The 20,562-nt window shown below is 34.7% G+C and overlaps 1 protein-coding gene across 1 annotated transcript in view; it reads right to left on the reverse strand.

Annotated features, from left to right (window-relative positions):
• Positions 1-20,562, reverse strand: part of SPATA17 (spermatogenesis associated 17) — an 85,950-nt gene that overhangs the window by 34,515 nt on the left and 30,873 nt on the right. The window contains exon 6 of the mRNA XM_054280239.1: positions 16,421-16,544. Coding sequence (XP_054136214.1) covers positions 16,421-16,544 — 124 coding nt within the window. The remainder of the gene's footprint in view (positions 1-16,420; positions 16,545-20,562) is intronic.

Consider the following 20,562-nt stretch of genomic DNA (forward strand, 5'->3'; position numbering starts at 1 on the left):
ACATATGTGAGTTTACTGAATTAATTATGAACTGTTAAATATGAGAATTACTTTTCCATATTGCACAAAGCCACTAAATTTCCCATAAAACAGATGACAAATTATTAAAATATACAAAAATTTATTTAAAGATACAGGGTTGTTTAAAGATAATTATATTTTCTACAAAGGTATACTAAAACTTTTAAAGTAGACTACTCAGTTAAAATATATTGTCCTTTGCACTTATCATAATTCTAATTACTAGAATAAACCTTGAGTAAAAGTAGTAGGGAAAGAAATTGGTTTCAAGATGAGGGAAAAGTTAAAGAAAAGAGTAAATGTTTAAAATCTTGTATTGCTCTTTTGGACAACTACTGAGGACCCATGAGAAAACTGTGTGGGGCATCAGCCTCTTCACAAAGTATTAAACTCTTGGGGCTGACAGAACAGAACTCTCCCCAATGAGCTCTAATGCATTTTTCATTAACATATCCTACTGGGAAGTTCCAGTTTCTTCTGTCAAAGAATTAAATAAGGTACATATAAAACATATGGTCTAACAGATACTTTTTTTAAAAAGTATTCAGCTTATTCAAAATAGTGTTGGGCTAATTAAAATTTTAAAAGCTACATTCTTCATCTCTAAATTGTATGGGTCTAATGACAATTTATTTTGGTCCTCTGTTATTTGTTCCCCTCTTAGAGTATACACTAGAAAATATTTCATTAGTGGGTAAAATGTACAGTGGGAAAGAGGACTTGAATAGAGGTAAGTTGTGGAAACACAAGTATGCCAAAAAACCACTGGCTGTTCCTTCAGCTCCTCAGGATGCTGAATTAGAATGGCAGGGATCCATGCTTCAAACAGTAGGCAAGAGAATACTGGAGTGAATGGGAAATTCCAGGTCTGTCTCTATGATCTGTAAAGTCCAGCTGCAACTTAATCTTTTGTTCTGCAGATTTGGCTTGTACTCATATAAACATCTCATAAAGTCACAGATTCTCCTCATGCTGTTATTATTTTCATAGTACTTCATGCACTGTTATATTGCAATTTTCTTATCAGCCCAGTAGAGTTTTGCCTGTGACCACTCAGTGATCTGTAAGTGCTACATAAAGAGAAGTTTCATGGGCTGTCTGGGAATTTATTGCACTCTCCCACACTTGTTGAACGCAGTTACACCATATACTTTCTACACAAGTTCTCTCAAATATAAAATGCCACAGTCAATACAAATTCCATATAAATGGAATGCATTAGAATCACACAAATAAGATCCCTTGCTGGAGATACACAAACCATCTCTATGCCATGGTCATTGTACCACTTCACTCATTAGTCCTACCACAGCCTTTGGATCTGCCTACATTATGACAAATTAAGTTTTGCCTTCATTATGTTGATGACAGTAAATAGAAAAGTAATAACTTTTTTCACATATTCCACTGAACTGTTCACTGTGTTGTTGCTTCATTTTTCCACCCCTTCCTGCACCATCCATACTCAGCTGTGGAGATTGTTTTCTAGACATGCCATGAGTGTGCAGAGGTTCCCAGCCATGGGGAGAGACCCTGCTCTCATGGTATGTCTGTGAAACATATTTTATAGAAAGTGACAATGGCACTGAAAATTTAAATATTATCCAGAAGAGAAACATCTCCATGCTCATCACTGAGAATCAGGGTGATCTGGAAGAAAACACTAAGGCATAATAACATCTCTCTAAAGTTGGCAGGGATGGATTTGTTGATTGGTAACAAATCTTGATCAAGGCTGAGTCTTCCCATAATTTAGACCCCTTTTTAAGCCTTTTCTTAAAAAAATATTAAAGTATGCTGAAGAGCAAATTGAGGAGGAAATATTTAATTTTTTTAGCTGAAAGAAAAAATTAATTGTTCTATTATTTTGATCTACATAACACAGGTTTGGGGTTTGGGTTTGTTACTCCAAAGTCTAAAAATACAGTATCTGAAATAATTTAAATGTTCTTCTTCTGGAGAATGAAATGCAAGAATAACTTTAAATCGATGTTCTTTCTAGGTTACTTCTTTTAGTCACACTGAGAGATAGTGTGTCTCCATGAGTAAAATGGCTTTCTGAAACTGCATTTTGCAGTCTCTATTAAAACACTGTGTATATTCTATTTTGTGCTTCTTTGATTAAATGTTTGGTAGTAATAAAAAACTATAGTTCATAAAGGGTTCAAACACTGTGAAATGCTACTGAGTATTACCAAGAGTACTAATAAAATTGGCTTTTAGCACTTTCAATGAAACCAAAATTAGCCATAATAACTGTGGAAATCTATTGATTCAGTGTCTTTGGAATTATTATTGCTGAAAAGGTGTCTTAACAAAGAATCATCTTTTGTTCCCCTTTTTTAACATACTCTCATATTAAATGCATACAGATACCATATCAACTGTGAAAATGGATTTGTAGTTTAGAGAGGCCAACCAGACACTTTAAAAGTTTTTGCTTCTTCTACAGGTGAAACTCTTTGTAAGATATGGGTCAAAATTGATTACAAAGTGTATATTTAAATAATGATTTTTCAAGCAATCCTTGTTAATTACTTTATATTTTAATTATATGTGTTGAAGTATTCAACAAGACACATAACAAAGCAATCAACAGAGTTAGTATCTAGACAGATAAAATTAATACTAATTTATTCTAAATTCCCCAAGGTTTGTGGTAAGGTTCGCCCTAGATTTAAAATTGGTAAAGTATGATAGGAGAGACAAGAGGATGAGTTTGATTCTACTTTCCAGTTTAGATCAATCACTGGAAAAATTGCTTCCATTCTTTCTTAAAAATATCTCTCCAAGTTTTAGTCTTGTTTTTGGAATTTCTTGTGTTGTGCAATGTGGTGATGAATACCCTATTCATTCTGTCCTCTGCAGGGAGCTGGCAGTCCACAGAAATCTAAAAATTTCGGGGATCAAAGCCTTTGGTCCTTAATATATTTCTATATCTTCTTGAGAAAAATACAATGTATTGAAAGCATTGCTTTATTTTCTTTCCCTACTTTAATAAAATACTCTCTCAACCACAAAACCACATTGTACTTAATACTGCTTTTTCAATGGTAGAAAAGTATCTGTCTTGGATATTACCCCATGCTGTGATTTCAATATTTCTCCCACCTTTAGTCCATAAGAAAATATGTAACACTCCAAATTACCATAGATTACAAAAAAGTACCCCTGGTCTGCAGGGAGAATAATATATTTTTCTGTACCCATGCTCTTCAACACTAAGAAGGGCCTCTGTCAAAGCCAGATTTCCAGGCTTCATTTCCAGGAACAATTTTCTAAAGTGACAAACACTATGGGGAAATCTGCGCTAACTGTTAAAAAAACTTACAGCTGAGTTATTTGCAGTACTGTCATGCTAACTTCCACCTCAATAAGACCAAAGAAATCTCAGGAGGGTTTTCTGCTAATAGCTTCTTACTGACCTCCTTACATCAGGCCCTTCTGGTGAACGGTGGCCCAGTGGTGAATATGGCAAATGAGGTGTGAAAGCAGAGATATATTTTTTTTTAAGACGATGGTTTTGACTCGTCAGGGAAAATAAAAAAAAAAAAAAGGAAAAAGAAAGAGTGAGAAAGAGAAATGAGTTATACAATAGATATATTTTCCCCTAGAATTCTCTGCCTCAGACCTTCCATCATGGAAACCCAAGCGTGAACTGGAATATTAATTGCGTCAGGTCAAGCATACTGGCAAATGTACCATTTGTTACGCAGTCATCCTTAGCATTACATTAATATTTTGAATCCTGCATTTCTAACACTCTATCATTTAGTTTCCTCCCAATAATTTTCTTATCTTTATAATTAATGCTCAAATATAAAGGAAGAAAAAATCATAAGGAAACAAATATTGATTTAATAAACATTAGCAAGAAAAAGATTTAGGGATTTCATAGTCTGAATTGCTTCCACCACTAATGCTGTATTTACTCAGTGCTAAAGAAGACCCATTTTTGGCTTTTCCTGTTTATGATTTTGATACAGAGAGTAAGAGTTAACTCTTTCTGTCTAATTTTATTTTTTTTTTCCGGAATAAAAGAAAAAAATTATTAAGAAGTTGTCTTGAAAGCTAACTATGAATTAAGGCAGCAGCAAAAGAAATTGAAAGAAGGAAGTAACAAAGAAAGGAAAGAAAAAGGTGCAGGTAGAAGGGGAAAAACAAGGCTGTGTTGACTATGCTGGACAGTACATCGGAAAGGAGGTGATCCCAAGTGGTGTAATAAATCCTGAGCAGTTTAGATTCTGCAACTTCAATTTATTAACTATTTATTTATTAGTCCTCTTTCTTACTTCTTGGCTGAGCTTTTGAAGTCTATGTAAAAAATTGCAAACCAAATATGTTCTAAGATACAGCATAGCTATTGTACTGCAAATAATAATACACATGCAAAATTAAAAATTGACAAAGTTGAGCTGAAGATAAATTGTAAGGATTAAATCAATAGAAAGTGTGTCTGATATATTTACATATTTTTACTGTAATTTAACTAAGCAATAATAAAGACATGCTCTGTTTTAATTACTTTTTTCATACCAACTCTGAATGACTGAAATAATCAACATATATCATGAATATAAATGTTTAATTTAACAGTCATTTAATCTTGAAAAAAACGTCTTTGAGGGAGGAAGCTTGTGCAAGTGGTTGTCATAGTAAGAACCTAAATAAAGTGCTACTTTCTCACTCTGGTCTTTTAATTAGGAGTTAAATGAGAAAGAAAAGACTTCAACAAAATAGGCACTTAACTTGAAAACCCTTTCTTGCTCCACTCTATTTTGTAAAAAAACCTAAGCAAGCTGAGAGGAGAGGTAAGAGATCTTTAAAAGCCATAAAAGTAAAAGCATGAAGGAGAGCTGTGAATGAAATATTTGCTAGAGATGGGATTGCTGAATCAACACTGACCAGTGCACTTCATCATAATTATCAGGACATACTACTGCCAGGGGATTTATAAAAATCCCACTCAGCAAATAATTGCCCTGCTGTTAGGAGATAGTTGGAGTGTTAACACACTGTCACAGTCCAGCGTTTAGTAAGATATTCAACATTCAATTACTCTTGCTGAGAACTAAAAGGAAACATGATCATTTCTCAGCTACTGCAGTTATGCTTCCACATGAATTCCAGTGAACAATCCTGTTAATCCCCAGATATAGTTTTTCTAGCAGGGAAAAGAAATACCTAAAACATTAATGATTCACAAGGAAATAAATGTTTATATAATGCTGCAAAGACATCTGTAAAAGAGAAGGAATTTAAATTTCTAAATAACTAGCTTTTTACAGACTTTCAGAATATTTCATATTTAGTGAAAATAAAATGCCAAGACTTTATATGAGATTTGTTTTAGAAAGAATATCTATAAAAAAAATCTGTAAACACTGTTCTAGCAACAAGTAAAAGACTATGTCCATGAATTCAAATTTGAAACATCAAAATATTTAAGCTTCAATATAATGTATTCTACTAGCAACAATCTGCAATTCTTTAACTAATGTGAACAGAGTTTTGTATTAACAACTAATAAATACATTGTAAAGTTTATGCAGATGTTGGAAAAATATGGTTTAACATTCTGGTTTGAGATAAAACTTCTTTACCATGCCTGACAATAGGAAGAATTTCACCCAGCTTTATAAATGTAGCTTCAGTTCTCACTGAGCTAATGCTACTCCTCAGGCCTGATCCTCTAATCCCTGAAAAATATACTCTCAGGAATTTCATCTAAATAAAAACCAGAGGACCTAGCCTGTTATTGCACCTAAGGTATTTTACCTTTCTTTGAGATACTGCTTTTATGAAGAGACTGAAGAATTCATAAATGAGTGATGAGTAGTGTATTTTCTTTCAAGTGGGATTAATTACCTGTCTTCTGCTTAATTTATATTCTGTTTAAACAGAGTAATAGAAACATTAATTATTGTTATTCTGCCTTCAGAAAAGCTTGGTTCCATCCTTTTCATCTGTGAAATGTTTGCTTGATATCAAAATAATAGTGCAGTCACAGTTTAAATGCACTTGTATAAGTAAACCAAACAGCAATTTTATGGACTGTACAATGAGGTGTTAAAGGAAATATTCAAGTCCAGTATCCTGGCCACAGACCATAAAACCAGCCTCTAAACATGCAAGGCACTAAGTTCAATTGCAGGAAACAACACTGCAATTGAGTACCCAAACAGGTACCAACTGCTTGGTCATTTAGGTATCAAGACAAAAGAGAAACATAATCTTCGTTTACTGCATGAAATATTGTGGCACAATATCCAAAACACAGTAGCCCAGCAGATGCAGAGGCATCCCAAAAATGCATCCACCTTTCATTGATCGTCTCTCTGACTGAGGCTTACTCTGTCAAATCTAATTCTAACGCAGGCTCTTGATGACTTGACTAGATCAGGGATAATAACGCGAATGAGTGAGTGATGGCATGGGAAACAATACTCTTATGATAAAGACACAATACAGGGACAGCACTTTCAAAGTTCTCTTACTGTCTTCTCATTTGACTTCTGATTTCAAAACAAGCAGAAAAATACACTTTAATTGCTGAATGGCTTTATTTTAAAAACAGGAACAGGAAATTTCATTTATTATTAAAATTTTCTCTTTAAGAAGTGCTAGGCTGAATATGGGATAACATACAAATTATAAGAATCTCTGAAAGAAAGCTGCTTCTATAACCACCTTAACTAAATGGGAATTTAAGACCTTAGTCTGAAAAATAATCTCTGAAGGTGAATTTATTCTTCTGTGTCTCAATAACTGCCTGTAAACACACAAACAGTATTGAGGCTACAATAATGTATCTTGTGAGAAATTTTCAGAGCCTTAAAACACATACCTACATATGTGATATTACTTACATCCTTAAAATTATAATTCCATCCATTGTCACAATGGATTTTTTTTCTGCAAAAAAATCTACTTGCAATTCACTCCTTTTCTAACTGGATTGAGAAAAATCCTTATAATGATACCATTTAGACTCTTCTAATTTGTAACATCAGAAGTCACCTGCAACATATCAGAAGAGAGAAGAAGATCTTTGTATCAGGTAAAGATGGAAATCATATGGAGATTTCCTTTGTCAAGGACATAATTGCTAAATAGAGAATTGTTTTACTTCTCAAAACTGCATAGGTGCAACCAAAACAATGTAACATTCTTTTCCTTGTGCCTTATTTCTGTTGCATTGTGCTAACCTGTGAGTATTCCCTCACAGACATATATGCTGACAGATTTATTAAACAGTAAATCTATGGGATTAAGCAATGAGTAAAAACTCAGAATGCGGTCAAATGTTTAACAAAGCAGCCTGCAATCAGACCAATAAACAATGAGGGGAAGTCGTAGTATTGTATAGGGAAAGAATAATGAGGGAACAGAAGCATGTGAGCCTGATTACTAAAGGTAGTCAGAAATTAGTAGAAAAGATTGAAATAATCAGAAAAAAACCCCAAAGATGAGGATGTTATTAAAAGATTGTTGAAATGGAAAAAGTGAAAACAAAGCAAACAACAGACAGAGGGAGATGTACAGTGTTTGTGATGTCCCTTGCAGGACAGACACAATTCCCAAATTAACAGTGTATATTAGATACTAAACAAAAGCACGGAATATTGAATAAACAGTGGAAGCAATGAAAGAACTTTACCATTATGCTATTCTGTTGCGTAAGAGCTGAAAAACAAAAGAACTGCTGTGTGCATCACTCATCTTGAAGTCTCATTAAAGCACGGATACCATCAGCACCACTTCTTAATCAACAGGAAGGTTTGCTGTTGAGACATGCATGGTGTTTTATCTTCATGACTTCTCCCAAGCCATTCCTAACTTCTCTCTTATGCAATTATCTCTTACTTAGCATGTACTTCTCCTAATGTAACAGGAGAAAAAAAATTACCTGAGCAAGACCATAGCTCACACCAACTTGGTTAAATACCAGATGAACTACTATGCATCAACAAAATTTACACCAGTAACTATTTCAAGAATGTCAGTGGAGTTCCATCATTTCTGAATGTAGCTTTGTGAACTATTTAGCTGATGTTGTGCTGCACTGTGATTTCCGTGCAGTATAGATTCTTAAATGCTTTTACTAGTTTTTACCATATCCTACAAACAGCCAGCATTCAATATATGACGCATTCTTACTGGCTTTCTGACCCTGCAGCAATCCAACCCTTTTGCCATCCCAATTGACAGTAATACAGAAAATGTGGTCATGTTTTTCTAAGATCTCAGCATGTACACTTTTTGATAGATCGCACAGCTTGTCCTTTAAACTCTGCTATTAATCCTACCCACAGGAATTGAGTACAAAGTTTGTTGTCTAGAAAAAATCCACACAAATAGGGATTATGCAATTCAGATGCCGAAAAAGACTGTTTGAATGCAGGGACCTTCTAGCTAGTGGATTTTTAAATTACTAAGGTTGAAATGATCAATGCTATAATACATGGTAGATACAGAGATGTCGCTTTGCTAAAATATCAAGCTTTGTGTGATATGGCTAGTAACAAGCTCTTAAGAAGAATCTCAGAAATATTGCCATATCTACTGGGACAAATCTTTAAAAACTAGGTTTTCATAGGATCAATCAGAAAACAGCACTCAAACTTTACATTGTATCATGTATTAAGCTCTTTCTAACAAGAGATTAATTTTTTGTGTAAACTCTCATTTCTTTGAACAGTTAACCAGTTATCTGAAAAACTGAAATGATTTTATAGCAGGAAGCCTTTAGGAAAAATAGAGTTTACAATACTGTCACAGATAATGTTTGAAAGTTCATTCACGGACTATCTTTAAGGAATAGGAAGCGAGTATCTTGTTTTCTAGGTAGTGAGACAAAAGGAGAAATTATTGAGTTCTGTTGGAAATATTTTCACTTACCACTTGTGCTAGGCTGAGACTTCAGAGAAGAGTGAATGGGAGGGAAGTACTTTTCAGTGACACTGGGAAGAAATACATCTGAAATAGTTCACATCCATGCATTTTGCATAGGAAATAGGTTATGGCATCAGCAGACAGCACTTCTTCCATCCTCTAACCACAGTTACCCATTTCTGGGCAAGAAGATCACCACACTTACAATCTTAGTTTTGGCTTTGACTGTACTTGTCCTCCCTAGAGAGATAACCACTATTTCCTGGAGAACAAAAATGTCTGATTGAAAAGAATATGAGCAAAACTGGAAAATCTATGGAAGTTGAAAAGTTTGTCACTAAATTATTTTGGCTGTAGGTGCACCAAATAGATTCTGCAGGTGTATTTTGGCTTTCAGCTCTTTCCCTCTTTTTTACACCACCATGATAGTGTGTTGAGTAGCAGAATTACAGTTCTATGTTCTCAAGATTCGTTATCCTGAAGTGCAAGTGCTGGACTCAGATTCTAAGAGAAATAGAGATTTTTGATTGTGTGTGCAAATCACTTAAAGGTCATTTTTGGAATTTTGAGCTGACATTCAGGTACAATGTCTTTCAGAATCACAAACAGCTCAGTTACTGTCTTCTTTCAGTTTACTTTACTTTGTCCTTTTTCTGGCAGAAACATTAAGCAACACAAACTGAGATCCCTTCCAAGTGAACTGAGATGGTGTGGACGGTGCCCCATGAGGCACAAGATTGGAATGATTTTTTCTATTCACAGTAATGCCTGTGAATAGACTGATACATCTGGCTTCCAATGGGAAGTGAATACATGAGGAAAGCTTGCTAATTGAACATACCTGTCACAAGTACTGTCAGAAGGATATAATGCAAATTGTGAACATTTTGGAAATCATATTTTATGAAAACAGAATACTGCAGCATGAAGTGCCTCACATACAACTCCAATTTAAATGTAGCTGCAAGCCTGCCTGAGAACTAAGAAAGCTCATCCTCTTTAATTTAAATAGGATTTTTCATGGTACAAGCTTTGGAAAGTACTCAGAAACATCTGACTACTTGGCAGAGAAATGATGAGTGGATATTAAACACTCATGGATAGGTAGGGATGTTCATTGATTGGGGCACCTAGAATAAAAAAAAAATTGACTATTTTAGTTCATCTTCAAGAAGTATTAGTACTTATAATGAATGATAATTTCATCCCCTGAATGTTTTAGAGACAGGATAATAAAATTACAACAGTAAAGAGGGAGGAAATAAAATGTAAAAGGTAAGTGCTAATTCATTCTTCATGCTAACTCAGTCCTTGGCCTTTCCTGAACAGACACTGCCAATAGTAACAAATTATGTATAATCATTTTGTGATGTGGACTGTTCACTCGAGACTAAGCTCAAATGACCAAACTTGCAGCCTTGTCTCTTAAACTGTGGATCTGGAGATCAAAGGCTAGGGCTTTATCCACTGAGTCCTCACCTTTATAAGAATAAAACTGCCAGCTGTCCAGAGACAGAGTGGATGTCAAACAGTGTCATTTCAGACCAATTGTTTTTCAAGTTCTTACAGGACAGCACATTAGGTTAGAGGCATATTAATCAGTTGTGTCTCCTGAATATTCATTAACCTGCTCCATGAAGGATTTTGTGGCCTTTTTTCTTTCTCACTTAGAACATGAGACATTTAGACCTGAATAAGTGCAGTAACTTCAGCAGAATTAACTCCTGATTTCCAGTAATGTGAAAAGAGGACAAAGGCAGTCAGCATAATGTTTATGAATTGCCATCTCTGTTGACAGGAAAAATTCAATATATGACTACTTTAGCATTGAAAACAATTTGAATTTAAAATATTTTACTCTAGGAACTGACAAATGCTACATAATATGGAGAAATTATAAATAAATATGGAAACAATTGATAAAAGTGATATTTTGAGATCTACAGTAAATACAGAAAATCAAAATGAAACTGTTCTTAAAAACAAAGGAGGTTTTTCTTCCTTTATATTCAAAATCCCTAATACAGAATCCAGAGAAGTTTGCTGAATGGTTCCCATTAAGCTAAAATGGAATTGCTTATGGAGGTACACAGAGAGAGTAAAAATGGAAAATTTTGGTTCTCATTGCTGATATTAGAACTTTTCACTGTTACTCCCTTAGAAGTAACTCATAGCAAACATTTCCTTCTTCCTCACAGAACATTATTCTTAAGGTGGGGTTTTGGGGCTTTTTTTTAACATTTTCTATAGTGCTAAACTATTAAAGGGGTACTTTCTCACATATTCATATCTCCCTGGAAAAGATCATCTCAGTCAAGACTAGTTCCATTCAAAATACTTTCTTATTTTACAGCATCAGCTATAATATCCTCACAAGTAATTCTTTACAAAGCATTATTTCAATGGCAATAAATGTGGGCCAGTATCAGCCACATACTAGCCTTGACTCAACACACAGATGGTGACACACTCAAGCAGGCACTGAAAACCAAACTACTGTGATCCAAAAAGAGAACTCGTGTCTTGCTGCTAAAAGGAATGTCATAGTTTCTAAAACTTCTACAATGAAAAGGGCCTAGTATTACACATGGACTTTGTTCTTCCCTTGCAGGTCTAAATTACCAGGATCTTATGAGCAGTATCTGTTCACAAACTGCCCAAGGACATCAGGAAAAACTGTCACCTTGCTAAAGAGGGCTGAAAAGTGATGGACTTCAGTGTTGCTCAGAGTGGCAGAGGCAATCCCCAGAACCAGATGAAATTGTGGAGAAAGAATAAAGCACTTCACAGTTGCATATTCTCCTGTGGCAGAATATCAGAGACAGCAAAGCTGTGAAATGAACATACATGAGCAAAACAACACTGCAAGCAGAATGAGTGAACCTGATCTTCCAAGGAAGCACAACTTCAGAGCTAGTGTTTGTGCCAGATTTCTTAACCCACTCTCCCTGACTAGGTTATTCCTTCTCTTGGTATTTGGAGAGGCAGGAATGAAGGAATATGGAGGGAAAAAAACCCCAGCTAAATATTACAATAATAGAAAGTTGCACAGCTAAGAACTACAAGTCCTTCAATTACTGTTCCCTGGAAACTGAGAGAGTATTCTTGACAGTAATTATATTGCCCCATTGCTCCATCTTATTCCTCTACCCTAGGCCATGCTGTTGGCCACTGTCAAAAATAGGATGCTTGGCAGAAAAGCCTTAAGTCTGATTCAGTCAGGTCTTCTAATTGGGGGCCAACAGAAAGAAGATGCTATACAAAAGTCAAGAGTAGATACACACATAACAGCATGATTAATTTTCTAAGGTCTCAATAGTTAAAGCATTCAGACAGAACAGAAGCTCCCAGAGAACGGAGGAGCAGCATTAGCTCATCTACTCTCAGCATAATTTATCACAGAGCAGGAGGTGCAGCTTTAGAAGAGAGGCTGTGACTCAGTCTACCAGCCACAGCAATGATAAGCTTAAGTGATGCATGTATAACATCCCACTATGAACAATGTACAAGTATGTTCTTCAATTGTGTGACAAAGCTTTCAAGTTTTTGCAGATCAAAAGAAATTTGGCTTCCTGGACTAATTGTACATTTATTTTGTATGACAAAAAGTAATTGTGTTTATCTGTTTAGAAACAAAAGAGAATTAAAACTCTTTTTATCACCAGCACTGTTTGCTATACAGTAAAAATCTATAAAGGGGAAAAATCTGTTGCTCTGCTGCTTCTCCAATCCTCTCCTCAGTGACAGGAGAAAATGTAATAGCAGAAGGCCTTTTCAGCTGTGGCACTTGGAACACAGTTTCCACAGGGCTCTTCTCCTGAACTCAACACTTCACAGGACACCACTTCTGCTCTGTATTTCAGTTACCGCTGGCTTCTGCTCCCCGTCCCACTGCGGACTTGCAGGTGCTGGTGCACCTGCTCCCACTCACAGAATCACCTCAGCACTGCTGCTTGCTCTGCCAGCAGATACTGAAAACAACACAGGTCTGCATGCTAGCTTGATACTGGATCTCTGGATTTAGACTGTCATACTCCTGACTCTCATCACATTGTAAGACAAAAACCAACTTCAAAATTTCTTGAAAGGCTGAAAATATCAATGACAGGAATCATGCAACTACATATTTCAACACAAGTGGGCTCTTTATCCCCATTTCTGCAAAGTGCCATGAATGTATTCAGTGCTTTTCTCTGTCATTGACTTTAAAGGTCATTTGTCAGCACTTGGCAGGGGATGGCCCTCACTACAAATGTTGGCCTTGAAAATATGACAAAGAGCAGAAATAAGAACCTGTTAAATTGTAGTGAAGGTTGTTAATACAGAAAAAGGAACTACAGGGATATAGAATAATAATCTGCATAGGTAAACATGTTTATAATGGAAAACCACAATTAATAAGTAGTTTATTTATTAATGACAGTTTGGAAAAAAAAGGGGATCATTACCACTGTAGTGGAAATAGCATACTGTGATTCTGGACTAATAAGAAAAACTTAATTATTTTAGGTTTAATGTGTCAATAAGAAATCACAATTCAGTTCATGATAAAACAGGTAAAAATGATGAAAACAAATTTTTTTACTGATAGGAAATTATGAGATATATTCTTAACAAAGACTTTTTTATTATGTTCATCATAAAGTCAAAATTTATCAGCCTGATAAGGTAAAAAACACATAAGAAAAGGATTGTGTTATACAAACAATTTAACACCAGAAATACAGAGAATCCTATTTTTAAAATTGAATTTGATTCGGAAGTCACAAAGTTGTCACCACATAGAATTATTCCTTGCTCTATTTTACATAGGAATCTCTTGCACTAAGCAACCCGAAAGTGGTTTTTCTTTGGAAAGTAACAGTTCATGAAAGAAATAAATTCTTGAATAATAAGTTAACTCATGAAAAGGACAAAACACTAAATTAGTCATAGGCCACGCTATTGCATCCATACCAGACACCCCTGTACATCCCTGACATTCACCAGCTTTACTTCTTGAAAGTGAAACAATGTTAGCAATTAGGAATGGGCACACCTTGTATATAGATAAAGATATAGACATAGATAAAGATATAGATATAGATATATAGATATATAAACATACTTCTGAGATGTTGTTGTGGGCTTCAGCTTGGGAGAGAAGAATGAAAATTTACATGACTTTCTTAACAAAAATTGAGGAGCAACAACTCCTTAATTATTTTCTGTCAATAAGTAAACACCCTTTTCTCACCCTTTTTGCCTCTATTAAAACAAGAATATTCCAAACTATAAGACATATTTGAAACAATTATTGCAAATAGAGATTTTTCAATGCTGTCCATATAACCTGCCTGAACACCTGTAGCCTTGATGCATGAGGAGGCTCAGCTCCATCACTGAATCTCAGTGCATATGGCAGGAAGGGGAGGAGAACCAAACTTTGGTAGGCCATCTCTATAGCTTACTGGGCTCTAGGGAATGCATGACTAGAATAAATCCAGCTTATCAATGTCCTCTTTTCATTGGCTATGTATCCTACTTACAAATGATATGTTTTCTTAACTCACTCCAAAGTGTTGACTTTTGCTGCCTGTTTCTACTGAGATGTGAATGGTCCTTGCTCAGTAATTCAATTAACTGTTCTTTAAAAGCAGCAAGATGTAGCTATAGCTAGGTCAGAAGACCAGACATTTAGAGAGAAAAATATCAGGCACAAAGCATCAAACCAGTAAATTCTGCATGAAAATAATCTGCCCTGTATCTTATCAAGATATCAAATTCTACAACTATGTGGACTTGTGGAATACAGACTTTACAGTAAGTAGTTAACTTCAAATATATCTTTGATGATTTTCAAGTTGTCTGTAGGTTTCACATTGATTTACATTTACTTAAGTTTTGAAATACTACCTGTAAAAGAAGACAGCTCTTGGAGTTCAGTTCTCTCATAAAGAAAAACTTCTGTGTGCTCTGAGTCTCAGTATGCACAAACCATCTCAGCAACCAAAACCAAGAATTTTTTTGTTCTGCTAGCTGAATTCTAATTCTGTCAAATTACTAACCGAAATTCATCAGACCATAAGAGTTACTGCTGCCCTCTACCAGCAGTCCTCCATGGCTGAAATGAGGAATGCCATTCCTTAAAAAGTGTTACAGCTTGCTAAGCCTGTATTATTGAAGGTGAACTGAGCTTACTAAAATCATACTAGACCACAAGTCACTCCATGTCTCCAACCTGACAATTTTTGTACTCCAGGTAAGCATATTGAATGCATGTGTTTATATAAATTGCACTGTTCAAAACAAGAATTCTCAATTTTCTACCGTTTAAAACAATATAGAACACTGTGCAGATTATTCTTAATATCCTAGATCTACATGTGGAAAAATAAATTATAGTGAGCTAATTTCAGTCATTAACTAGCTTCCTTGTCTAATAGCCATTGAGAAAACTTTTTAAGCTATTTTTTAATTATATTATGCTATGCTTTAAAAACAAACAAAACTTAAACATAATTTACACATCAAGTTTTCATAACTGAGATCTAGTTAATCAAACCACATTTCTATCTACAGAATATATCACAAATAATTCCCAAACAGAAGGGAAGACTAAATATTTTGTCATTAAGTGTAATAGTATTTTTCCTGCATTCTTTAGGATTAGCAGTTCTTAAACACAGATTATGATTAACAACTTTAAACAAGCAAGCATTAAGTTCATACTAATATTTCATGTTAATTTCATATGTGTACAAAGAACAATCAGCCATCAAACACTTATGGAGACAAAATCCTTTTATTTTTTATGAAAATTTACAAGAGGGGACTAAAAAAAAGGGCAAACCCACAATCTTTTACCAATCATACCAAATTTATATTAGATATATTTACTGGTATGTTTACCTGTCTGTTTAAAGAAGCTTCCATAAGAAAGCTTTGAATAATATACCAGTAATACTGATACAAAATGAATTAATAATAATATTTAAGATATATTAGGCATTTTTGAGTGAAAACAATCATGCTAAATAAGCTGATTCAGGCAGTAATAAGAAAAGCTTTAACTGAAAATGCACATTTACAATCTCTCCTAAAAACAAGCAGAACACTGCACCAACCTAAGCATTAGCTCAATTAAAAAAGGGGGAAAAAATGAAATCCCTTCTCAGCTTAATAACTTGTTAGTTCTTGACAAGTGCAACAACACAACAATAAGCCAGTCAAAATGAGTTTTTAAAGCGAGGTTATGCCCTTCATGTTGTGTTATCACAGTGGCAGATCAAACTGCTGACTTGGACTCTTTCTGCCAGCAGTGCTGATGCTGCCTCTATGAGCTGCTGTCACAGAATAGTCATGGTACCTGCTCTTGCCTATAGAAAAGCACTAAATTGAACTCGAAGTAGTGTCTTTGTGATATCTTTTCAACAAGTCATGTCCCATTCAGCCTGCTAGTTTATCTCTGTCAGGCTGGGGGCCCAAGTGGTTTGCATGAGCTGTCAGGGACAGGTCTACCAACCTGCTTAGTGCTAAGGAGGTAATGCATCTTTCGGGCTTGATATTTCTTTTCCTTTTCTTTCTTTTCCAGGTCTTTCATTTTCTCTTCATTTTCCTTCATATCTGCAAATTCTTGAAGCTCATATCTGTAATAAAATAACTCTGCTAACTATGTTATAACAACAAAAGACATGCTAGTCTTTTATTTTACTTTATCCCTTTCATAGCTTCACAGTGTTTTGTTCTTATATATTGGCAGTATACTGACACCACTGGAATGTAAAATTACTGTTCTTTCAGTTCCATAGCAGTAGGATATTACATGGATATAACTAAGAAGAAACAGGATTCAAAGGATCAAAATTAGGAGCAGTATATAGGTTCACATTGCTTACAGCTTGATGAAATAGTATTCATGCAAGTCCTTTTATTTGCCTTTAAGTGTCATTTTACTTTGAATTTCTCTAAGTGGAAGCTATTGTAATATGAATATGGGTTGTTCACTTATGTTTCAACTAGTGCCTTGCAACACCTCCTGATCTGCAGACAGGGGAGATTTTATGGAATGAGAGAGGATAACAGACATGGGATAGGAGATCATATTCACTCCTGGATCCTTGAGTAAGGCTGAGAAAAAATGGCACAGAGGAAAACGGGATGGGAACCTTTCATGCACTCAGTGTCCTTAGGAGGAGTTTCCATGGCATTGGGCTCCTTGCACAGGTAATTTCTGCTCTGGTTTGATGGGAGCTGCAGAGGCCACCACAAGAGCCAGGAACTGAACTGCTTCATGAAGCCCTGCACAACAGAGGTGTGCAAACACACAGAGCCATCTAAATGTGTGAGTCTGTGCAGAAAACCCGTTCAACATAAAAGAAATATGGAACTATATCCAACACCAGGTTTCAAAGAATGGAGAAAATTCATTATTTCAACTGAATGTTTACAGGAAAACTTGCACAGAGAATGGGCATAGATTTCCAAATCAATGGTGGGGTTTTTTTTTCACAGAGCCAGGCTTGCCATAAATTATGCAAACAGCAGAGTGAATTAATGTTCTATAAGAAACAAAATTCTGTGCTATTGTGCACAGTGCACGTGTATAGCATTTTGTGACCCAGTTAAAAAAGGTTAGTTTGATTAACATTTGTTAATTTTGTTATTACAAAATGGCTAGTTCAAATTAACCTGTGTGCCAAAGAAACCAAGCATATTTAGTCAAGCATTAGGATTGCTAAAAGGTTTAATTAGGTAAGTAAATTCTAGTCTCTATGTTTTCTAGTGTGTGTATATACAATACAATAAAAAGAAAAAATATTAGTCACACAACTAAATATTCATAATTAAAATATTCCAGCAAAACAGATTATTTAGAAGTCCACATTAATAGTCTCAGTTGTTTCAATGAGTACCAAATAAGATACTGGGAGGACATGGGTCAAATCATGTCAAAATATGCACATGGGCAAGTTTGCTGATATGAATGATCCCATGTAAAAGTAATATTGCACCTAAAAGTCTTTTTTTAAGATTGTTACTCAGACAATAGTTTAGTTATCTTTAATAGTTATAGTTAATAATAGTTAATAGTTAATAATAACTCTTAATAGTTTAGTTATCTTTAAATTAGTTCATCAAAATATATGAAAGAGCAATAATTGGTTTACAAATATGAACACTTTGAAATCACATTCTTAAATACAAGTTGCAGTGTAGAACTTATATTCATTTCGTGCTATCTTTCAAGATTTTATCAATTAAAAAAAGTAAAATATTAGGTAATTAAACATTTTATTTCAATTGTAAAAGAAAAATAGAATTAAAAGGAAATACAGATTAGAAAAGATGCACAGGTATTTTTGAATCTCTGAAAATATTTTTTGTAGCAGTTTACTGTTAAAGGTTGCTAATACGATATTTCATACAAGGTTACTTATGAAGCACACTGACGTTTAAAAATCACCATGCTATGCTTTTGCAGCAGAGTAATTTTTTTCCAACATAAGATTAAATTGCAAAATAAATGAATTACTTAGAGTGGCATGGCCCCCATTTTGCCACCCTTCTCTTGAAAATTGCTTATTAATATGAAAAAAGAAGTTGGAAAATAGCCTGTTTTACTTTATGCATAGTGTTCTGGGGCCTCAAAGCCTGCAGAGCCGGAGTAACTGCACATTTCAGATTGTGTTGGCAAGCAGGGACGATGACCTTTCTGACCTGCATCTCAAGGCTATTATTAATCGCTAAGTAACCTGGTAAAGCCAAACAAATTTGTTTCCATTGAAAGGATCTCTATCTGTGTCTGAGAATTTGTGCTGTACCAAACAAACCTCATTAACTGTGTCCATTTTTGACAAAGAACTAGGAGTTGGAGAGATTGGCGACCTTTCTTTGTCCTCGTGAGGTACAGATTTCAGAGTCACTACATGTAGGTACATAAGCATTTTTTACTAGGAAACTCTTTGTTCCATTTCCATCAATCACAAACAAATGAATAAATAGACAATACACATGGTATCAACTTTGTTCTTTTATTTTATGCCTCTTTACCTTCAATGTCAGAGTGTATGATCTGTGGTTTACATATTTAATACTATTCCTTTTTGATTAAAGAGCCTTCTATTCAGCTTTAGTACCCCTATCTACAACTAGTGAAATAATAATCAACATTCTTATATACTGAGGTACTTCTTCCTAACAGTGAATATGGAAGCTTTTTGATTTAGAACACAACTGGTGATAAAAACCCACAAATAATGTCAAAGATATAGATTTGTATTGCAGAAATAATGATAATGGGATGCAAAATGTTTCCCATTGTCATCAGTGGGAATTTATCAGATTGCTTTGAATGAATTATTAATAATCATTACTTGCTGTAATTAAATGAAGTCTAAAATACCTGTTGAAGTTCCATGTAATTCATGATCTTTTTAGACAGTGCTTTCACGATGATCATTCCTGAATATCACATATCCTCAGTAATATTTGTACCATAATCCATGTAAAAGTCTGAGATTTTTTAAGCAGTTACAAATAATTTTCAGCATACTTTTGCAGCAGACACATTTTGTCAGCTGTTCTAAAATATCTCTATCAGGCACTATACTGCCCTGTACAGTCGTACAGAACATGCAGACGATTCTGTCACAGGGATTATAGCTCCCAGGATGATTCCCTCCTGAGAGGCAGTACAAAATAAGTGGTATGTAGCAGTTCAAACATTGCCTGACTAGAAACATAGATATTTTAGCATAAATATAGGTTCAAGCTATTTGAACCTGAAACTTTCAATTCTTTTCCCATACTTTCAAGCATTTGAAAAGGAGCAACAAAAGCAAAGAATCTAAAGCAGTTAGATATGAATATACTATTTCACACATTAGCAGATTAATACTAGCATGTCATGCACTGTGCAGGTGTTTCACTGTTGCCATACAGAAAATGTGTAGAAGTGATTCCAACGTAAACTTAACCTTCCAAATACAGCTAGAGTTCCACATAGCTTACATGGAAATATGTTCATTGGGAAGTTTCATGTTTGGGCTCTTCTACACATATGTCTCCCCAGAAAAAATAGATCCAAGTTCTATTAAAGTCAATAGGAAATCATTGGAAATTAAATGATTTTTGGATTAAATTAGTACATTTCCTGCCAGTCTTCTCTTTGTTTGCAAATATGATGGGTTCATTGAGCAATATTTTCTTGGGATATATGGGTATCGTCTCTGTGACATGAATACTAGCTGTGATGCATGACACTCTGTGGATTCTGGACCAATTTTGTATAAGGATGAACCTTTCCTGGTTCATGGTGAAGTGGGAGAAGGCAAAATGTTTGACTTGCTTTTTTAAAGCTTCAATAAATTTTGCAGGAGAAAAAGAGTTCTGTAACTGCAAAACATGTTTTAGGGTATTTGATCATCTTGTTCTATTTTTGCAAGCAATCTGTCTGTTGCATAGTTCATAGTTGCATACTTTTCCAGCAGTACTGGAAAAGTGCTGCTTATTAAAAAACTCAAAAATTGGGTAATTATTTTAGCACATAATCTTCTATTTATCTTAAAGCCTATCTCAATATATTTACAGCACCTATTGCATCTTCCTACAAACCTGGCTTTCCATTTAAGTTTAGTCCAATCAGACTTTTTTCCACACATATTT

The sequence above is a fragment of the Melozone crissalis genome, unplaced genomic scaffold (genome assembly GCF_028551555.1).
Source record: "Melozone crissalis strain CALT ecotype California unplaced genomic scaffold, PUWL_Pcris_2 ptg000027l_1, whole genome shotgun sequence".
NCBI classification, from domain to species: Eukaryota; Metazoa; Chordata; class Aves; order Passeriformes; family Passerellidae; genus Melozone; species Melozone crissalis.